The following is a 23,253-nucleotide window of genomic DNA, read 5'->3' as shown; positions in this document are numbered from 1 at the left end:
CATACCATTTTATAAATATTGTCAACATGGTCACTGGTTGTAATAAGGAAGGTTATCTACATCCATAATTTAAAGGCACATACAAATTTAAAGAAAGTAAGGGATGACATACTATTAGAAACAGTAGATTGGATGTATAAGAGTAGGCAAATATAATTATCAGTTGAGGTCTGAATACTATGCAAAATTAACAAGTAGTATGAAAATTATAATATATACTTTAATATACTTATTTTAACCCATCTGAACAGCATCTATTTTCATTAAAATATAATCCCTAGATGTGACTATACTAAATGCAACTTTTAAATGGTTACTTTTATGGTATGTGAATTTCACCTCAGAATTATATCTATATAGTATATAGATAATATAATATGCAATATATATTATCACTAGATGAACTTATATATATGTGAACTACATATGAACTTGAACATATATGTTCCTAAAACCCTCTGAAGTTCATCTAATGATAATGGTTCAATCTTCTTGTACGGTACTTAGCATCACTCTAGTGCCTGGACATAAACTGAAATCCTACAGACAGACAGCTTGAAAATGCATGCCATTTGATATGATGGGGTAAAAAATGACAAATAGAGGCATCAGTTCCTTCCTATGCCAAAAATATTAAAAATTTCTTAGTGGGTAAAGTTAAACAAAATTTTGAGATCACTCTTCATCTGTTGAGTGCTTAATAAAGAATGTAACAAATAAGTTTACAATACTTAAACTTCAATAAATAAATCAGTATTAGAACAAGTAATATGCCCAGATCATTTTAAAAATTTTTCTTCAATTTCTATTTATTGTTCATTAATGCCAACAAATAATAGCTTATACATAAGTGGAAAAAAACCCTTAATCCTCAAAGAATCATAAAAACAATTCAACTATCACTGTTCCATTCATTAAGGTATTTCATTATTACTATTTAATAAAATATTACTTAAAAATCTCTCATGGTAACATTTTTGATCAATTTCAAGGGCTGGTTTCAAGAGCATAAAATTCATAATTAAGTTTCTCTAAAAAAATTATGATAATCACATTATTTCTTTTTATTTTTAATATAAAGGATCTTTAATGTTCAAAGTTAACTTAAAACATTAAATATTTATGTATTTAAATTTAATGTAAATTGTAACAACTATTCTTAACTTTATATTTTAAAATATGAATTTCCTTAAAAAGGTTAAAATTTTAGTGAATTTTAGAGCACTCTACTTACGGAATTCAGAAAAAAAGAAAAATTAAGTGCTGAAGTTAGTGTTACAGGCATTTATCACAAATTATTCATCATTTATTACAATTATACCTCAATTAACTATATCAAAATATACATATAAACTAAATTGGAAACGTACATCAACAAATTGTATGATAAAGTGTCTCCTTTGTCCATCAGAAAATACAGAAAGGACATATTCACCAGGTTTCCCATGACTCTCTCGCACCAAGAAGTCTCCTTGTTGTTTTAACAGATCTTGCGCTTCTATTCTGGGAATTGCACCATGGTACCAATCCTGTTCTGCCAGAGGCTTCTCAATTATGGGGATCGTATCACAGAACTTGAGCAAATATTGAAAAAAAACTAAATTAGAGAAAATAGCAATTTTTTTCTGGTAAAGCTAACAGCAATTATAAATACTTCTTACCTATGTTCTTCCTAACCAATTAAAAGTCATATGATGAATCTGAAATTTTCATAATTTTTAAAGAAAGTATGTCCTAGAGCACTGGTGCTAAAGCTTAGTACAAATACATATCCTTAAATACTTGAAGGTTATTTGTTTTTTCTATCTATCATACATAGGTACACAAAACATCAACATTTAGAGTTGGCACTTATAGTCTTATTCACCATGTCATAAAATAAATCCATATATTTAAAATTTTTCAATCAGAGAATTATGATGAAAAGAGAGTATGATCAGAGAAATTTATCATAAAATAACTTCATTTTAAAAGTTGAGTTATATCTTTTTATGGAATTAACTCTTAATCACATGGGCTGTGGACTGTCCACGTCATGGGTCCCAGGAGCACTAAGTCTTCATTTGATGCTGCTCTGTTGCTGTGCCTTCTCATTCTTATCCTTATTCCCCTGACTTCCTTAACCATTACCTCTGCCACATGGCTGGTCCTGATCCTGTACAGCAATGGCAGACAAAGCCTTAGGTGAAATAGCTTCATTGAAACCACCAATGTTCAATTACAAACATATGGCAAAAACAACGGAGGAATGTAAGTAATGAGCACAGCAGGAAAGCAAATTATCTGTTATCTTAGGAGGCCAAGTGCTAATAACAAATAGAGATAACTAAGAGCTGGTTATGTTTCATTGAAAAGTTTCTAATTAATAATAGATGAAATCACACATTTTCTGGTTGCAAAAAAGTAAAAAGTTTTTTGTTTGCTTATATTTATCACCCACAGAAACTAAATTGCCCCAGGCGGTAAGAGTACTTTATGGGTAAGGTATAATAATATGCACTAACACTTAACGTTCTCAAAATATAATATGCACAATGCCTCATGAGAAAGTAAGTCATAAACTGGAAAAATCAGAATTAACAATAAATGAAAGACAAATATTCACACATCAATAAGGTTTTTCAGGCTGATATTATGAACTCTACATAGGGACAAAATACGGTACCTTTTTGGTAAATGAGAACTAGTTTTGAAGAGAGCCTGCATTGTTTTGTACCACACGAAGAGGCTTAAAACTTACTGGTCAAAGTTCCATTTTATATTATCCAAAACCCATCCGACTGATTTAAAAAAAGAACCTTGAGAAATCCCAATCAGACTTTTTCAAAGAGTCCACAGTTGGTTTCTACTTCTACCACTATGATATTCTTTCTTTAATTGCATACATGATGTGACTGTACATGGAAATCGTTTATAAGCTAAATAAGACTTTTTCTTTTAGTACTAATTATGATAAATACTATATTTCAAAGAAATTTTAAATTGTGTTCCCAAAAATGGGATTAAAAAGTAAATTATATAAAGAACTAGCCACAACTATGAGATTAAAAAAGTATTATTTTTAAAAACAAATGCATAATCCACACAAAATTAACTTTTTGTGTATACTGATACTAATAGTTTATAATTCTTAAAGTAGGTGGTCAAAATGATTAAATATTTCTTCTCCAAAATTTTGTCACAGTGCATTTCAATACAGAAAAATACTAAAATTTTTACTGTTATACAAATATTTCCAAGTCTCACCAATGGCAAAGTGTTTTATTGCTTTTTTCCAGAGGAAAAAAAATCAATAAAATAAGAAATTCAATGTCACCTCTTGGCAAAAAACTTTTTTATTATTATGTCTCAAAAAAGGTCTACATAATAGAAAAGCATCACAAACAAGGATATCATATGCTTGATTTCTTGTCCTATTCAACCTATCCTCCCAAATTTTGATTTATTTAGAATTGTGAGAATGAAGAGCCTGGAGAATTCATTAAGTCAGAAAGGCATTTGAAACACAAAAGGTGAGCTAACACTGAGAAATTCATTTAAGGATTTGAAGGTGAGGAATACATTTTGGGGAAAAAATATCTATGTTTGTTTCTTTGTTCAAAAAAGAGGAGTAAATAGGAAGGAACTTATATTGCTATTTCATAGGGATTACACGTCAGTCCTCTGGGTTTATTAGTTTCTTTTGGGTAGGAAGGGAAACCTACAGAGATCTTCTGTTCCTGGCTCCTAGACAATACTGTTACGAAATGTAAGCTGAACTCACTATGAGTGTGTGTGTGTGTGTGTGTGTACATGTGTGACAGGCATACACAGGGAAAGGTTGTACTTATCCCCTGCCTGGTTCTATCAGGTCTTTCAGGGACTTCCCTGGAAACATTGGAAGGAACGTTTTAATTAATATGATTTCAATTATATTCCAATACAATTTTGCAAACTTGACAGTGATAGAATGCTGGAGGTACCAGCAACAAAATCCCAGCATCCCAAAAGCCTTCATAATTACATCAAAAATGAAATGAAGCTTTTTACTTCAAATATCACATCTTTCTAAGCCTAAGTGGGGAAAGATTTTTCCTTGTCATTAAGTTATCTAAAATTTTTGCCAAAGATATGGGGAAGGGGAAGTCTCTTTTTTAAATGTATAGTAATCTAATACAGTTAACAAGTTATACTTAATACGACAAGCTTTTCTGATTGACTAGGCTAGCTGTTTAGTTATTTTCCCTGGGCCTTATTCTTAAATAATATTCCAGCAAAAACATACTGAGCTTAGTGAAATAAAAAGATTGGTTTAAATGAAGATGCAATGAGCAGTCAGCACAAGAAAATGAAAATATTTTTTCTTGACTTAAGAGGCTATTTTTTTTCTTAGCCTAGTTCAGGCTAATTCTCAAGAATTCAGTGAAGATTTGTATGCTTTTATCTCAAACATTTGAGCACAAGATGAGATCCTTTTTGAGAGGCAAAGACAAAAGTGTTTAAAAACAAAAATCAAAGTCTGAATCTTACTCAAATTAAGCACCCAAATAAGAAACCATTAAAAAAAAAAAACTAAAATATAACAGCATAGAAAATATACAAGTAAACCTCTCAATGAGCTTCAACAAGCTAAATAAAACTACAACACTAACATAAAAGTTTTTATGAATTTTTAATAACCTTAAAAGTGAATTTAATTCTTTAATATTCTTATATAAATTTAGTTATTAATTTAATAATCTAAGTAATGAATTATTTCAGATCTAGTATAATAAAATACTACAGTGACTACAAGTAACTCACAGGATTTGAAACATTTCTCAAAAATTCCATAATGACCTCTTTAAATTTAAAGCTATATATCACTGGGAAATTTTACGGGGAGATTAAGAATCAAATGTCATATAATCAAAGGAAGAGAAGCACCAAACACTTGCAAAGGGTGGGAAATATCAGCCTATTGAAAAGGAATCTGCCTGATGGTACTAAAAGCTACTTTCACTGAAAGGGCAATGTAACCATAGCTAGGAAAAATGTATTTTATGCCAATTAGAGTTTGATAGTTGAACAAATACATAACATAAAATGAAAACATGAATAGTAATGCTCTTCCTGCCACTTTTTTGTAAATTTCTAAACAGTTATATATTGAATGCATTGAATGAGTTAATTATTAAAATAATGAAAAACAAAGACTATTTGGGATATTTGATCTTCATGATTGTTTGCCTTCAGGCTAGACAAACAGGATGTAAAACAATGGTTCCATGGTTAACAGGCACTAAGGCCTATCTGTAAATTGACAAATTCTATTTTTTTTAGCAATAAAGTAAAACTGATCATTGTTTTCATACACTGATAGCTTAGTTATTTTTATTATAAATATACTTTACCTAATGTTCACCTTCCACTATGAAGCAACAAAATTCGCATGCGCAAATTTCTTAATTAACAATTTTTTGTACTTTTTGACAATTTGAGTTTGTTCAGTCTTTAGCTAATAATATAACTATGGTCTATCATAATGACTAGGCAGAATTACATGTTGAACAAATTCACATTCTTATACAATATTTCCCAAAACTTTATTTAAAAAGATACACACCTAGGCCAAACTCGAATATTAACTTACTTCCACTGCTTTCTATTTCCCTGATTGACTATTTTTTTTAATAACATCTTTATTGGAGTAGAATTGCTTTACAATGGTGTGTTAGTTTCTGCTTTATAATAAAGTGAATCAGCTATACATATACATATATCCCCATATCTCCTCACTCTTGCGACTCCCTCCGACCCTCCCTATCCCACCCCTCCATGTGGTCACAAAGCACAGAGCTGATCTCCCTGTGCTATGTGGCTGCTTCCCACTAGCTATGAATTTTACATTTGAAGATATATATAAGCCCATGACACTTGCTCACTTCGTCACAGCTTACCCTTCCCCCTCCTCAGTCCTCAAGGCCATTCTTTACGTCTGCATCTTTATTACTGTCCTCGCCCTAGGTTCTTCAGAACCATTTTTTTCTTTTAGATTCCATATATATGTGTTAGCACACGGTATTTGTTTTTCTGTTTCTGACTTACTTCACTCTGTATGACCACCTCACTACAAATAACTCAATTTCATTTCTTTTTATATCTGAGTAATATTCCATTGTATATATGTGCGACATCTTCTTTATCCATTCATCTGTCAATGGACACTTAGGTTGCTTCCACATCCGGGCTATTCTAAATAGTGCTGCAATGAACATTGCGGTACATGACTCTTTTTGAATTATGGTTTTCTCAGGGTATATGCCCAGTAATGGGATTGCTGGGTCAGATGGTAGTTCTATTTTAGTATTTTAAGGAACCTCGATACTGTTCTGCATAGTGGCTGTATCAATTTACATTCCCACCAACAGTGCAAGAGGGTTTCCTTTCTCCAAACCCTTTCCAGCATTTATTGTTTGTACATTTTTTGATGATGGCCATTCTGACTGGTGTGAGGTGATACCTCATTGTAGTTTTGATTTGCATTTCTCTAATGATTAAAGATATTGAGCATTCTTTCATGTGTTTGTTGGCAATCTGTATATCTTTTTTGGAGAAATGTCTACTTAGGTGTTCTGCCCATTTTTTGATTGGGTTGTTTGTTTTTTTGATATTGAGCTGCATGAGCTGTTGTATATTTTGGAGATTAATCCTTTGTCAGTTGCTTCCTTTGCAAATATTTTCTGCCATTCTAAGGGTTGTCTTTTTCATCTTGTTTATGGTTTCCTTTGTTGTGCAAAACCTTTTAAGTTTCATTAGGTCTCACTTGTTTATTTTTGGTTTTATTTTCATTTCTCTAGAAAGTGGGTCAAAAAGGTTCTTGCTGTGATTTATGTCATAGAGTGTTCTACCTATGTTTTCCTCTAAGAGTTTCATAGTCTCTGGCCTTACATTTATCTCTTTAATCCATTTTGAGTTTATTTTTGTGTATGCTGTTAGGGAGTGTTCTAATTTCATTCTTTTACATGTAGCTGTCCAGTTTTCCCAGCACCACTTATTGTAGAGGCTGTCTTTTCTCCACTGTATATTCTTGCCACCTTTATGAAAGATAAGGTGACCATATGTGCATGGGTTTATCTCTGGGCTTACTATCCTGTTCCACTGATCTATATTTCTGTTTTTGTGCCAGTACCATACTGTCTTGATAACTGCAGCTTTGTAATATAGTCTGAAGTCAGGGAGCCTGATTTCTCCAGCTCCATTTTTCTTTCTCAAGATTGCTTTGGCTATTCGGGGTCTTTTGTGTTTCCATACAAATTGGGCAAATTCCATACAAATTTTGTTCTAGTTCTGTGAAAAATGCCATTGGTACTTTGATAGGGATTGCCTTGAATCTGCAGATTGCTTTGGGTACTATAGTCATTTTCACAATGTTAATTCTTCCAATCCAAGAACATGGTATATCTCGCCATCTGTTTTTATCATCTTTAATTTCTTTCATCAGTGTCTTATAATTTTCTGCATTCAGGTCTTTTGTCTCCTTATTCCTAGGTATTTTATTCTTTTTGTTGCAATGGTGAATAGGAGTGTTACCTTAATTTCTCTTTCAGATTTTTCATCATTATTGTATAGGAATGGAAGAGATTTTTGTGCATTAATTTAGTATCCTGCTACTTTACCAGATTCACTGATTAGCTCTCGTAGTTTTCTGGTTGCATCTTTAGGATACTCTATGTATAGTATCATGTCATCAGCAAACAGTGATAGCTTTACTTCTTTTCTGATTTGGATTCCTTTTATTTCTCTTTCTTCTCTGATTGCTGTGGCTAAAATATCCAAAAGTCTGTTGAATACTGGGGGTGAGAGTGGGCAACCTTGTCTTGCTCCTGATATTAGTGGCAATGGTTTAACTTTTTTACCATTGAGAACGATGTTGGCTGTATGTTTGTCATATATGGGCTTTATTATGTTGAAGTAAGTTCCCTCTATGCCTACTTTCTGGAGAGTTTTTATCATAAATGGCTGTTGAATTTTGTCGAAAGCTTTCTCTGCATCTATTGAGATGATCATATGGTTTTTCTCCTTCAATTTGGTAATATGGTATATCACATTGATTGATCTGCATATACTGAAGAATCCTTGCATTCCTGGGATAAACCCCACTTGATCATGGTGTATGATCCTTTTACTGTGCTGTTGTATTCTGTTTGCTAGTATTTTGTTGAGGATTTTTGCATCTATGTTCATCAGTGATATTGGCCTATAGTTTTCTTTCTTTGTGACACCTTTGTCTGATTTTGGTATCAGGGTGATGGTGACCTCATAGAATGAGTTTGGGAGTGTTCCTCCCTCTGCTATATTTTGTAAGAGTTTGAGAAGGATAGTTGTTAGCTCTTCTCCAAATGTTTGATAGAATTTGCCTGTGAAGCCATCTGGTCCTGGGATTTTGTTTATTAGAAGATTTTTAAGCACAGACTCAATTTCAGTGCTTGTGATTGGTCTGTTTATATTTCCTATTTCTTCTTGGTTCTGTCTTGGAAGGCTGTGTTCTTCTAAAAATGTGTCCATTTCTTCCAGGTTGTCCATTTTACTGGCGTATAGTTGCTTGTACTAATCTCTCATGATCCTTTGTATTTCTGCAGTGTCAGTTGTTACTTCTCCTTTTTCATTTCTAATTCTACTGATTTGAGTCTTCTCCTTTTTTTCTTCATGAGTCTGGTTAATGGTTTATCAATTTTGTTCATCTCAAACGACCAGCTTTTAGTTTTATTGATCTTCGCTACTGTTTCCATTTCCTTTAAATTTATTTCTGATCTGATCTTTATGATTTCTTTCCTTCTGCTAACTCTGGGGTTTTTTTGTTCTTCTTTCTCTAATTGCTTTAAGTGTAAGGTTAGGTTGTTTATTGGAGATGTTTCTTGTTTCTTGAGGTAGGACTGTATTGCTATAAACTTCCCTCTTAGAAATGCTTTTGCTGTTTCCCATAGGTTTTGGGTTGTCATGTTTTCAGTGTCATTTGTTTCTAGGTACTTTTTGATTTCCTCTTTAATTTCTTCAGTGATCTCTTGGTTATTAAGTAGTATATTGTTTAGCTGCCATGTGTTTGTATTTTTTACCGATTTTTTTCCTGTAATCAATATCTAGTCTGATAGCATTGTGGTCTGAAAAGATACTTGATATGATTTCAATTTTCTCAAATTTATCAAGGCTTGATTTGTGACCCAAGATATGATCTATCCTGGAGAAAGTTCCATGAGCACTTGAGAAGAAAGTGTATTCTGTTGTTTTTGGATGGAATGTCCTATAAATGTCAATTAAGTCCATCTTGTCTAATGTGTCATTTAAAGCTTGTGTTTCCTTATTGATTTTCATTTTGGATGATCTGTCCATTGGTGAAAGTGGGGTGTTAAAGTGCTCTACTATGACTGTGTTATTGTTGATTTCCCCTTTTATGGCTGTTAGCATTTACCTTATGTATTGAGGTGCTCCTATGTTAGGTGCATAAATATTTACAACTGTTATATCTTCTTCTTGGATTGATCCCTTGATCATTATGTAGTGTCCTTCTTTGTCTCTTGTAATAGTCTTTATTTTAAAATCTATTTTGTCTGATATGAGAATTGCTACTCCAGGTTTCTTTTGATTTCCATTTACATGGAATATCTTTTTCCAGCCCCTCACTTTCAATCTGTATGTGTCACTAGGTCTGAAGTGGGTCTCCTGTAGACAGCATATACACGGGTCTTGTTTTTGTATTCATTCAGCCAGTCTATGCCTTTTGGTTGAAGCACTTAATCCATTTACATTTCAGGTAATTATTGATATGTATGTTCCTATTACTATTTTCTTAATTGTTTTGGGTTTGTTATTGTAGGTCTTTTCCTTCTTTTGTGTTTCCTGCCTAGAGAAGTTCCTTTAGCATTTGTTGTAAAGCTGGTTTGGTGGTGCTGAATTCTCTTAGCTTTTACTTGTCTGTAAAGGTTTTAATTTCTCTGTCGAATCTGAATGAGATCCTTGCTGGCTAGAGTAATCTTGGTTGTAGGTTCTTCCCTTTCATCACTTTAAATATGTCCTGCCACTCCGTTCTGGCTTGCAGAGTTTCTGCTGAAAGATCAGCTGTTAACCTTAAGGGGGTTCCCTTGTATGTTATTTGTTGTTTTTCCCTTGCTGCTTTTAATATTTTTTCTTTGTATTTAATTTCTGATAGTTTGATTAATATGTGTCTTGGCATGTTTCTCCTTGGATTTATCCTGTATGGGACTCTGCTTCCTGGACTTGATTAACTATTTCCTTTCCCATATTAGGGAAGTTTTCAACTATAACCTCTTCAAATATTTTCTCAGTGCCTTTCTTTTCCTATTCTTTTTCTGGGACCCCTATAATTCGAATGTTGGTGGGTTTAATATTGTCCCAGAGGTCTCTGAGACTGTCCTCAATTCTTTTCATTCTTTTTTCTTTATTCTGCTCTGCAGTAGTTATTTCCACTATTTTATCGTCCAGGTCACTTAACCGTTCTTCTACCTCAGTTATTCTGCTATTGATCCCTTCTAGAGAATTTTTAATTTCATTTATTGTGTTGTTCATCATTCTTTGCTCTTTAGTTCTTATAGGTCCTTGTTGAACGTTTTTGTATTTTCTCCATTCTATTTCCAAGATTTTGGATCACCTTTACTATCATTACTCTAATTATTTTTCAGGTAGACTGCCTATTTCCTCCTCATTTGTTTCGTCTGGTGGTTTTTTACCTTGCTCCTTCATCTGTTGTGTGTTTCTCTGCCTTCTCATTTTGCTTAACTTACTGTGTTTGGGGTCTCCTTTTTGCAAGCTGTAGGTTCGTAGTTCCTGTTGTTTTTGCTATTGCCCGCCAGTAGCTAAGATTGGTTCAGAGGGTTGTGTAGGCTTCCTGGTGGAGGGGACTAGTGCCTGTGTTCTGGTGGATGAGGCTGGATCTTGTCTTTCTGGTGGGCAGGCCTGCATCCAGTGGTGTATTTTGGGGGTGTCTGTGACCTTACTATGATTTTAGGCAGCCTCTCTGCTAATGGGTGGGGTTGTGCTCCTGTCTTGCTAGTTGTTTGGCATAGGGTGTTCAGCACTATAGCTTGCTGGTCGTTGAATGGAGCTGGGTCTTAGCATTGAGATGGAGATCTTTGGGAGAGCTTTCACCACCTGATATTATGTGGAGCTGGGAGGTCTCTGGTGGACCAATATCCTGAACTCGGCTCTCCTACCTCAGAGGCACAGGCCTGACACCTGGCCAGAGCACCAAGATCTTGTCAGCCACACGGCTCAGAAGAAAAGGGAGAAAGAAAGAAAGGAAGAAAGAAAGAATAAAGTAAAATATAGTTATGAAAGTAGAAAATATTAAAAATTAAAAAATTAAAATGTGATTCAAAAAAGAAGAAAAACAAAAATCGGACAGACAGAACCCTAGGACCTATGGTAAAAGCAAAGCTATACAGACAACATCACACACAAAAGAATACACATACACTCTCACAAAAAGAGAAAAAGGAAAAATATATATATATTGTTGCTCCCAAAGTCCACCGCCTCAATTTTGGGCTGATTTGTTGTCCATTCAGGTATTCCACAGATGCAGGGTTCATCAAGTTGATTGTGGAGACTTATTCCACTGCTCCTGAGCCTGCTGGGAGAGATTTCCCTTTCTCTTCTTTGTTCGCACAGCTCCTGGGGTTCAGCTTTGGATTTGGCCCCACCTTTGAGTGCAGGTCGCCTAAGGGCGTCTGTTCTTCGCTCAGACAGGACGGGGTTAAAGCAGCAGTTGAATCGGGGGCTCTGGCTCACTAAGGCTGGGGGGATGGAGGGGTACGGAGTGCAGGGTGAGCCTGCAGCGGCAGAGGCCAGCATGACATTGCACCAGCCTGAGGCGCGCCGTGCGTTCTCCCAGGGAAGTTGTCCCTGGATCACGGGACCCTGGCAGTGGCGGGCTGCACAACCTCCCAAGAGGGGAGGTGTGGATAGTGACCTGTGCTTTCACATAGGCTTCTTGGTGGCTGCAGCAGCAGCCTTAGCATTTCATGCCCGTCTCTGGGGTCCGCACTTATAGCCATGGCTCACGCCCGTCTCTGGAGTTCGTTTATGCTGTGTTCTGTATCCCCTCTCCTGGAGCACCCAGAAACAATGGTCTCTTGCCTCTTCGGCAGCAGCCTTAGCATTTCATGCCCGTCTCTGGGGTCCGCACTTATAGCCACGGCTCACGCCCGTCTCTGGAGCTCGTTTATGCTGTGTTCTGTATCCCCTCTCCTGGAGCACCCAGAAACAATGGTCTCTTGCCTCTTCGGCAGCTCCAGACTTTTTCCCGGACTCCCTCCTGGCTAGTTGTGGTGCACTAGCCCCCTTCAGGCTGTGTTCATGCAGCCAACCCCAGTCCTCTCCCTGGGATCCGAGCCTCAGCTCCCAGCCCCCACCCCCCGCCCCGGCAGGTGAGCCAACAAGCCTCTCGGGCTGGTGAGTGCTGGTTGGCACTGATCCTGTGTGGGAATCTCTCCAGTTTGCCCTCCGCACCCCTGTTACTGGCTCTCCTCCGTGGCTCTGAAGCTTCCCCCTTCCACCCCCCGCAGTCTCTGCCAATGAAGGGGCTTCCTAGTGTGTGGAAACCTTTCCTCCTTCACAGCTCCCTCTCATTGGAGCAGGTCCCATCCTTATTCTTTTGTCTTTGTTTCTTCTTTTTTCTTTTGCCCTACCCAGGTACGTAGGGTGTTTCTTGCCTTTTGGGACGTCTGAGGTCTTCTGCTAGCGTTCAGTAGGAGTTGTTCCACATGTAGATGTATTTGTGGGGAGGAAGGTGACCTCTGCATCTTACACTTCCGCCATCTTGAAGGTCTCCCCGCCACTCCCGATTGCCTTTTTACGCACCTTCTTGGATCTCTAACAAGAGACACTATCTCTAGCAAAATATATTTTCTTAAAAGTCATTCATTTTTGGTCTTACACTTCTGCTTCTTCCACTACCTTCTGATTTCCCCTCACTTTGCTCTTTTTTTCCCCTGCTTCTTTAGTTCCCTTACTCATCTTCTCTTTATTAGGAATCATTCTTTTTTCTTTATCTTTTTTATCCATTTAGTTTTTCCAATTGTGCTTGTGACTCTCATTCATTCTCCCTCATCCCATCATATCACTGCAATTTTTTCTACAGCTTTATTTTTTCAGTATCAAATATCCTTACCTTAAATTCATTCAATATTACATATAAAATGGGTCACAGTATCAACAATAACATTTTAGTCCATTAACTGTATTCAGTGCCAATGTTATACTACACATCTCAACTAAAACTATTACCAGATCATTCTAATAAGTCACTATGAAATCATAGCTCAGTAAATTTAAACATTTATCATCAAGTTGGGATTGCTTATATAAAATATAGCATCATTCTGACATGATCTGGGTTATTTGTTTTAAGTATTTGAGCAAACACACAAAAGAACAGATTTACTCTCTATATAATGAAATTATAGAAAATAAATCCTGATAAGCTCTTCTTGAAAAATTAGGTATGATAATACTAGTGATTCAAAACTTGCACCTCTGAGAATAATATTTAGTTTGCCTAAACATGGCTAACTATATTGGAGAAGTCAGTGTATGTATGTCAGTAATATGATGTAAGAAATTTAATTTTTATTTTCCCTGTTTCTCGTTTTTCTACATCTGAGTGTCTGGGCTAAATAAATAAATAAATAAATACTAAGACCTTCAGAATAAAGGAAGACAACCAAGGTTTAAAATACATAATATTTAAGCTGAACTTAACAACACACCTTGTCAGAGGAAGTACAAGGTTGCTTCTGCTAGACACGAAGGAAAATACTACAAAATATAAGCAGTTTATTATGTTATGAATGAAAATAACTATATTGCCCTATGCCAATGGTGGAAGACAAGCGTTACAATACCAGCATGATAACTGACATACAACTTAAACAGCTAAATGATAGTTTGCTAATTTTCTAAATAGAAGCAAATAAGCAAATCTTATTTACTATATTATTATATATAATGGATGCACATCTTTATTTTTCAGTATTTTTATTTTCTAAATTCAAATGCAAAGTAATTCAAAAATTAAAATAATTTATATGTCAACAGAATCCAGGAAAATATTAATTTTAAAGAGACAAAAGAATAATAATTCTTCTGACATCTAAAGAACAATTATCTGGAGCAAAATGTGCTTTATTCTGGTTTTAAAGAACATTTTTCAAAGAGTGCTACTATTATAAGGGTGTTCTGTACTCCACAGATCAGTGAACAACTAGTACTCACAAGGGGCTGTAAGATGGAACAAACTGTTTGCTCAGCCACTTATAACAAAAATTCTGCAGTAAAGCAATGGCTCTGGAGAAAGGGCAGTATTCTTGACATGACTAGAACATATCTTATCAAATATATTGTGGTTTGAAAGACTTTCAATGGAAATGGACCCTCATGATTGCCAGTAGGCTTTCAGATTATACAGTGAAACCTGTCTAACACCTCTGTCCTTGACTTCAGAAGCAGTCTAGGAGAAAAAGTCCTCAATGCAAATTTATAACCTCCTGAAGCATGGAAAGATGCTGGATGTGGAGCAGACCTCAGTACCTGGAGGAACTATGGATAGGTTATTTAACTCTTTTAGTACAGTGGAAAATAAAAGAAAACATGCTTGGAGCTGATCATAACAGTGAATATTAAACATCTACCATCAGATACTGTATTCAGTTAAAGCCAAATTCATCTAAAGCTAATTATCTAACATTCTTCCTTCTAGCAACACTGATGATCAAAGTGTTCCATTAGACTGTCTTCACAGATAGCTCTACATTTTAGTCACACTGTAAAAAATGGTAAAATAAGTAGCTATGATAAGTTCAATGGGAATATTATCATGATTAATTCATTTCCCTATGTATAATGCAATTAACTGTTTTATTTTATCTAAAATTATGCTCTCTAGTTCCAATTTTTGTATGTTTATTTGAGTAAAGAAACAGTGATTTCATAGTTGCTGCTTTTTTAAGATTTTAAATTAAACATGCTTCCACACAGAAAAAAAATGAATTTGGATGTCTACCTCACACCATACACAGCTATTAACTTGTAATGGATCAAAGACCTACATGTAAAAGCTAAAACTATAAAACTCTAGAAGGAAACACAGGTGAAAATTGGCATGACCTTGCATTAGTCAAAGGTTTTTTAGATACAACACCAAAAGCATGTGAAATGAAAGAAAATTAGATAAATTGGACTTTGTCAAAATTTAAAACTTTTGTGTGACAAAGAACATTACCAAGAAAGTGAAAAGACAATTCATAAAATGAGAAAAATTTTTTTCAAATTATATATCTGAAAAGGGGCTTGTATTCTGAATATATAAAGAACTCATAACTCAACAATGAAAAAAAAACCACTAATTAAAACGTGTGCAAAGGATATGAATAGTCATATCTCTGAAGAACATATACAAGTGACCAATAATCACATTAAAAGATGCTCAACATCATTAGTCATCAGGAAAATGCAAATAAAACTACAATGAGATATCACTTCATATTTACTAGGATGCCTACAATTTTTAAAAAATGAAAAAATAACAAGTGTTGAGACTGTAGAGAAATTGGAAAACTCATGTATTATATACATTGCTGGTGGGAATGCAAAATGTTGCAACCACTGTGGAAAACAGTTTGGCAGTTCCTCAAAAACTTAAACATATAATTACCACACAACCCAGCAATTCCTCGGTATATAACTGAAAGAACTGAAAACATACATTCACTTAAAAACTTGCATGTGAATGTTCATTGCAGCATTATTCATAATAGCCAAAGGTGGAACAACCCAAATGTCCATCAGCTGATGAATGGATAAATAATATATGATAAATCCATACAAGGGAACATTATTCAGTTATAAAAAGGAATGAAGTATTGATACATGCTACAACATGGATGAACCTTGAAAACATTACACTAAGTTGAAAGAAACTAGACAAAAAAGGTCACATATTGTGTGACTCTTTTTATGTGAAATGTCCAGAATAGGCAAATCCATAGGGATCAAAAATAGATGAGTGATTACCAGAAAATTGAAAAGGGGGGGAATTAAGACTAATTGCTAACAGAAATGCAGTTGCTTATTGCAGAGATTGAAAGGTTCAGGAATTCTATAGTGGTGATGGTTGCACAACATAATGAATATACTAAAACCACTGTCTGTACACTTTGAAATGCTGATTTTTGTGTTGCGTGAAGTATATCACAATAAAATAATTTAAATAGGCGTAAGTCTGCCATTTTGCAGGGTTAAAATGTTTTTTATGAAGAAAAAAATCATTTATAGCAATTAAAAAATTTCCTTCCTCTATGTTACCTTTACCAAACTAGAATTCTCCAAAAAATACTAAATTATGTCAGAAAAAAATTTAAAATTACAATTAGGGAGCCTCTAAATTTTATCCATCTTAGATTATCATACTTAATACCTGAAACCTTCACACTCGCAGTAAGACTTAAAACCTCAGTTACCTCTGTAGTCGAGGGGAGAATCTTCTTCAAATATATAGGATATCTAACACCTCACAGAAATAGTTCTGTACCTTTATTCATAGTGTACCACAGCGTCATAAACTACAGACTATCTCAATCTTTTTAGTTCATGAGATTTCTGAATAAATCAGGCAATATCAAAGGGCACTTTACTGATGGAGATAATGATTGCCTTAATCATGAAGATAAAAATGTGATCAACTGGGGGAGGAAGTGACCGTTCCCTAGAATTCTCAATTACAGAGGGAACATATTCTTAAATGAAATGGGCATTTCATAGCTTCAAGGATGTTGACAAATTTATTAAAAATGTATATCTGAATGAGGCACATGTTTTGTGGGAAAGGCACTTCATTTCAGGTAAAAGCAGTTTGTAAACACCAAATTTTAACCTATATCAATCACTGTCAATTTAGTAATTTTACTGAAGAATAAAGTAATTTTATTCTTCAGTAAAATTACTTAAGAATTTTATTCAGTAAAATTACTTATAATAAGTTTACTTTTAAGTGGAGAAAACAATATGCAAATACTTTCAGATACTTAAAAAGTTATGATTTATACCAATTAATTATGAAGATTGTACATACTATACCTGACACACTTTTAGGAGTGCCAACCCTATACAACTTCATCTTAATGAACAAATAGGATTTTTTAAATTTTAGATGCAAATCAGTGTGTCTTGAAAGAAAAAACCTCTCTCGTCCTCAGATCAACCCTGATTTATCAAAACTGGCTCTGCCTAGAGCCAAAAGCTGAACTTTCCATAATAATGAACTTCAAAGTAATGTAGGCAGCATGAAGTCTCAGAGCCACTGCATACTCCTAGGCACCTGTCTTGAGGGCACAAGGTTCTCAGGCAGCCCAAGTTGTGGGGAAAAAAACAAACATGGGAAATGGTACCCCATTCCCACAATCATAGAATTCTTATTTTTCTGTCACTAGCTAAACTTTTTAAGCTCTAAATTCCACTCTCCTACATTTCCATCTAAGAATAAAACTAAAGGAAACCTTGAGTTTATAATGAGCCTTGGCTCTCAAGTATTTCAGACATTTTATTCAAGTCAAGCTTGATCTTTAACAGCACACAGGAAGAAAAAATGGTGGGGGACACCTTTCACAAATCAGCTATTAGGTGCTGGCACAAAGACCTCTGACCTAAGTGAAATAAAGGTGAGTTAATGACAACTTAATTATGTCCTGTGTTTCACTGACTCATTTTAATGTTAAATAATTTTATAAACGGTTTACTGAGGTATTTGAACATTTCTTTTCACGAACTGCGTTTGTTTTTCTTTTTTAAAAACCTGTTTTAAAATTTTTCCTTTTAAGACCTGTTTTTCTTTTTTCTTCTAATAAAAGTTATCAAAAGACTCTCTTCATAGAGTCTCTGAAACTTCTTATAAACTCTTAATCAAGTCTCCTATACTTTATTTTGACTGTCAAATCGTAATAAAACAAGTCCTATGAACTAGTATTTATCTGTAAAGTTGTAAATTTAAGAAAACAAAAGTAGGAGATAAGATTTGAAAGAGACTTACTCTATCATGTAGCACTTGCCCATAATTATTTTTATTTTCACTTGCTATTTAATGCCTTATGAGATGGTCTGCATTAGCTCTACTTCCATAGAACACACTTCAGCATATTGGAAGTGGCAATGGCAGCATCAAAGGTTAAAATCGATCTCTTTTATACAAAAATATAATTTTCTGCTTTTTTGTTAATTAAAATACTTGACACTTTGCCACAATTGTACATAAAAGATTGTTGCCTGAGTGGAACAAATATGGGAACATGTGTTTTATATTAAAAAGGAATTAGAGTAAATAAATCCAAAATGTGAATGGACATTTAACTAATCTAAGGTTAGGAAACACTTTTTTTTTTCCAAATAAGAGGAGGTCACATTGTCTTAGCTGAACTTTTAAAGAATAAGAAATGATATTAAGATATTATTCTGTAGAAACATCACAAGATGGGGGGAAAAGCATGTAATTAATTTGTACTGAATATTGTTTTAACCATCATTCAATAAAATACTATTATAAAGCTCTACTGTGAATGAGGCATGGCTAGAATAAAAAGTTTGATAATTTAGTTTTATAGGTCATGCAGTAAGAAAAATACTTTATAATTTTATATATAAATGAGATAAGAATATTTTTTATCTTGCTTGCCTATAGCTGCTACTACTAGAGGTAATTAATATTCTATGCATTACTGCGATGTGCCTAGCCCAAATTTCAAACGGACTTCAATTATCTAACTAAAATGTTCTTAAAGATATGAACACACATATAAACTGATACATTTTAAAAATACATATACAATAATCCCTATTATAAAAACATGTTTCACTGTAAAAGAAACTGTTTATATTTTTCTTCTAATAAAGCCCCAAAGTACATAAAATACTCCCTGTAACTACTTATATGTAGTAGAGAAAATCTACAATACAAGTTTCTTTCTTTCCTGCCTACATCACTGCTACTAGGGGTTTTAATATACACATATATACACAGACTCATATGCCCACAAAAAGTTAAATTGTGTACTTACCTTTCTGTTCATAAATACAAGTTTACATATTATATTCATTGGTATATCAGAAAGAAGGTAGACAATGACTATTTTCAGTAGCATAGAGAGTTCATCCTACTTACTGTTGAAGAGCCCAGTGCAGACTTTGGAGACCTAATGATTCCAGCAATTGAATGACGAATAGACTCAAATTTGGATAGCCTCTCCTTTCTTTCCTGGAGAGATTAAGAAAGAAGCCTTCAGCAGTAGTAAACTATCTAGTATATACACAGTTATGCTAGGTATTTAGGTATTTATCCACAGCTTATGTCCATCCACTCTGTCTTCCAAGTAAATAAAATGTAAGCTTCCTAACATTAAGAATGAAAAATAACCAAGAATGAAAAATAACCAAATGCATATGAACTCTATAGCATTTTATTTTCCTCAATAAATGTCATGATTTGGGGAAAAATAAGAAAGAAATAGAAATTCATGAGATGAGAGAAAACAAGAAATGCTAAGGAAACACACAGAAAACCAAATATTAGCGCTCAGAGGAAAAAAAAAAGACACAGCTAGAAGGAACCAGTCTAACAGAAAATTTCAGATAGTACTGTAGTTGTGACATATTCTTCACAAATTTAATTACAAAACAACTGCTGTATATGCCTTGCTCCCACTCTTCCATTCTCTACATCTTGGCTATACCTTTTTAACAGTTTTCGCCTTCCCAAATGTTTTTATTTCAGAAGATTTCTCAAGCACTAGAAATAGATTTAAAAAAAATCCCAAACACCCCAGCTCTTCCAAATGACAGTCTATTTAGATGCCACGGTAAATTACAAATGAACAACTTTAACCAGAAAGCACACAACAGTTCTCAAAGCAAGGCTCTTAAAGGAGGCACTAAGGTAGAAACAATAAGGTTCTTGATGTCAGAAGGGAAAAAGAGTATAAGTTTGGGCAAATCATTTAACTATTCTGGCTCTTAAGTTTCCATATCAGTAAACAGGAGGACACTGGACTAGATAAAAATCTTCATCTCAAAAAATTCGTGACCATTGTTCAAGTCCCCAATCATTTGCATTGCATTGATTATTGATGAAACTTTCATAGAAGAGCTCCACTGCATCAGGCTGGCAACTAGAGTTACTCCCCTTAGGACAATTAGTTATATCCTGCCTGAGGGTACCCTCAGAACTTGTTCCCCAATGGAAGGATGAACTATGGAGAGTGAAAGGTAACACTGGAACACTTTTTTGTTAATAATAGCTTGTTGAAGAAATAACCATATATTATTTCTTACAGACTTCCGTAAATAAACTCAATCTAATAACATTCTTAGAAGGAACAACGAAAGTGATTATTTGGCCCTGAAGGAACAGTCAGATACTTATTCAAGTCAGTAGGCAATAAGATTCAAGAAAAAGATAACATTCATGCTCAAACCCCAGGCTGAGGGCCAAATATCTTTGGGACTACTTATGCAAAGCAGCCATGAAATTTGGAGGGATTTTGTGAGAAATAACTACAGGGAAACTATAAGGCTAGAGAAGATTGTCTCCTGAAAACAATTCTAAACTGTTGATAACTCTATAATATAAATGAAATATTTCAAATATCAACATGTCCTTCATAAAAGGAATGCATTTATAAATAAACAAATAGCTTAGTCTTTTGCAGATATTGATTTGCTGGAGAGAATGAAGGATACACAGTTTCTATTCCCATCCCATCACGGTATACAATTTAAGTATAAAACAGTTTCTAAATGATTTATTTTAGCAATTGGGTTCTGACTGAAGAGAAATCATTTTAGAAGTGTTCACTGTCTAGTAACCTAGTTTGTCATGCTGTCTTTTTTTCTTTGATGCTTGCATATTAAGAACATTTATTAAAAGAAAGCCCCCTTGCTAAGTCAGGCATTTTCATATTTTAAAATGATGAAATTGGAATCTAAATGTGCAAAAGGAACATTTGAATGATTAAGATTTTGTCTTAAAATAACAATGCTAAGGAAATTTATAGTAAAACAGAATGGAGTTCAACGAAACCTAGGTTATAAAGCTTTCTATCATTCTTCCTGCTTTCTTGACTCTGTATCTTCTTAAATGATTTCTCCAGGGACATAAATCCCAAGCCTCAGGCTATAATCAGCTCCCTCCCTGTTCAATATAGAAATATAATTCATGTTCCATGGAGATTTTCTCAAATGTATGAGCAAAAACGTACTATAATTCTTTTAATAAAGTATCCAGTAGTGCAAGATGTACACCAACCAGTTTCCTTTTGAGCACCTAACTGACTCAACAATTTAAGTACTAATAGATTTTGCTCAGTAAGCAACTGTGCATTTCAGGTTTTTTAAAAACTTACAGTACTATGAGTTAAATTATCAAGACATCTTAACTGAAATTCTGCTTTTAAAACAATTAAGGGATATAATAATAGGGCAGTACCTTTATCTTCTTTGCTTAAACTAATAAATTATTAAACAAAGAATACATTATGATGAGAATGAAAGTATTTCATTAGAGGTCCCTATGTCTAGTAATCAAGGCACTTTACCAATTTCAGCCACACCCTCACGAAGCTCATTATTCTATTTAACAAATTATTCATTATTCATCATTATTCATCATTATTCCCAAGCTCGTTATTCTATTTAATAAATTATTTTGAACAGATCAAAATAATCCCTTTGCCATTACCTGTGTAAGCTGAACATATCTTTCTCACAGCAGCTTCCTTATCTCTCCTCCCTCTTCCCTCTCTGCCTCCCATTTTCCCTTCTTTTCTCCTCCCTCTCTCCCTTACCATAATGAGTGCTTATAATATTAGCTATTATTATTAGTTGGGTTTTACTAATATTGACAAGGACATTTGGGCTGCTTTCATTTTTTGGCTATTGTGAATAGTGCTGCTATGAACATTCGTACACATGTACTTGGGTATCTGTTTTCAACTCTTTCAGGGATTTATCTAGAAGTGGAATTGCTGGGTCATATGGTAATTCTATGTTTACCTTTTTGAGGAACAGCCAAACTGTTCTTTCACAGTGGCTGACCCATTTTACATTCCCACCAGCAACGGATGTGGCTTCTAACTTCTCCACATCCTCACCAACATTTATTATTTCTGTTTTTCTGATTATCATCATCTCAGTGGTTGTAAAGTGCTGCTTGCCTTTATTTTTTTTTAAGGATATTTTCACAGGATATAGAATTAAAAGTCGATGGCTTTTTTTTTTCTTCCAGCACTTTGTCTTCTGGTCTCCATTGCTTCTGGTATGAAGTCAGCTAGAATTCATGTCATTATTCCCCTATACATAATGTTTCTTTTTTCTCTCACTGCTTTTATAATCAACTAGGAAATAAGTACATGTAATTTTTTTTCTTTTAATTATCCTGCTTGGGATCTGTTAAATTTCCTGGACCTGTGGGTTGAAAATGTTAGAAAACACTTAACCATTGTCTCTTCAAATATGTTTCTACTCCCACCTCCCTCTCTCCTTTCTTCCTTAGATTCTAATTACATGTATGTTAGCCCTTTTGATATTACCCCATGATCTCAAACACTCTATTACCTATTTTTCTCTTTTTGCTTCATTGTGAATACTTTCTGTCAACCTGTTTTCAAAGCTCACTATAATTTTCCTCTCTGTGTCCAGTCTACTGACAAGTCCGTCTAATGAATTGCTCAGCACTGATACTGTATTTTTCATTCTAGAATTTCTATTTTTTATAGCATCCACATTGCTGCTAAACTTCTCCATCTTTTCATATACATTGTCTATCTTTTTTATTAGATCCCTTAGTATTTTTGTAAAAGCTACATTAAAGACATTGTCTGATAATTCCAATACCTGGGCCATCTCTGAGTCTGCTTATTTTCTTAGCTGTGGGTCACACTTCTTACTTTTTAGTGGGCCATATAATCTTTGATTGTGTGCCAGATGGTTTGTATAAAAAAAAAGTAGAATCTGAATTCAATAATATTTACCTCAAGAAAGAGGCATACATACTCCTTTTTTCTGTCAGGCTGCTAGAATTGGGGCTGTAGTTAATAAGTTGGGCCTTGCTTCTGCTGCTGCTCTGGTCTGAATTAGTTCACCACCAGCTTCAAATATTTGGGGCTAGATCAAGAGTTTTTCTTCAGCTAGGAATGGAATCTGAGCCCTGGCAAGATTCCAGCACCCTCTTTTTTGGGAGGG

At 34.4% G+C, this 23,253-nt stretch overlaps 1 protein-coding gene across 4 annotated transcripts in view; it reads right to left on the bottom strand.

The window, feature by feature from the left end:
* The window catches only part of FER (FER tyrosine kinase), a 481,592-nt gene that overhangs the window by 239,758 nt on the left and 218,581 nt on the right, over window positions 1-23,253 (bottom strand). For 3 of the 4 annotated variants that reach the window (XM_081230856.1, XM_081230854.1, XM_081230855.1), the window contains 2 exons: window positions 19,181-19,273; window positions 1,371-1,574 (listed from right to left, as the gene is read on the bottom strand). In XM_081230856.1, the coding sequence (XP_081086982.1) occupies window positions 1,371-1,574; window positions 19,181-19,273 (297 nt within the window). The remainder of the gene's footprint in view (window positions 1-1,370; window positions 1,575-19,180; window positions 19,274-23,253) is intronic. The other variant, XM_081230857.1, reaches the window with a different exon arrangement.

This window comes from Mesoplodon bidens (assembly GCF_964165515.1).
Source record: "Mesoplodon bidens genome assembly, chromosome: 4".
Classification (NCBI taxonomy): domain Eukaryota; kingdom Metazoa; phylum Chordata; class Mammalia; order Artiodactyla; family Ziphiidae; genus Mesoplodon; species Mesoplodon bidens.
Note: the sequence above shows the minus strand (reverse complement) of the source record. Positions and strands in the feature narration are given on the sequence as shown.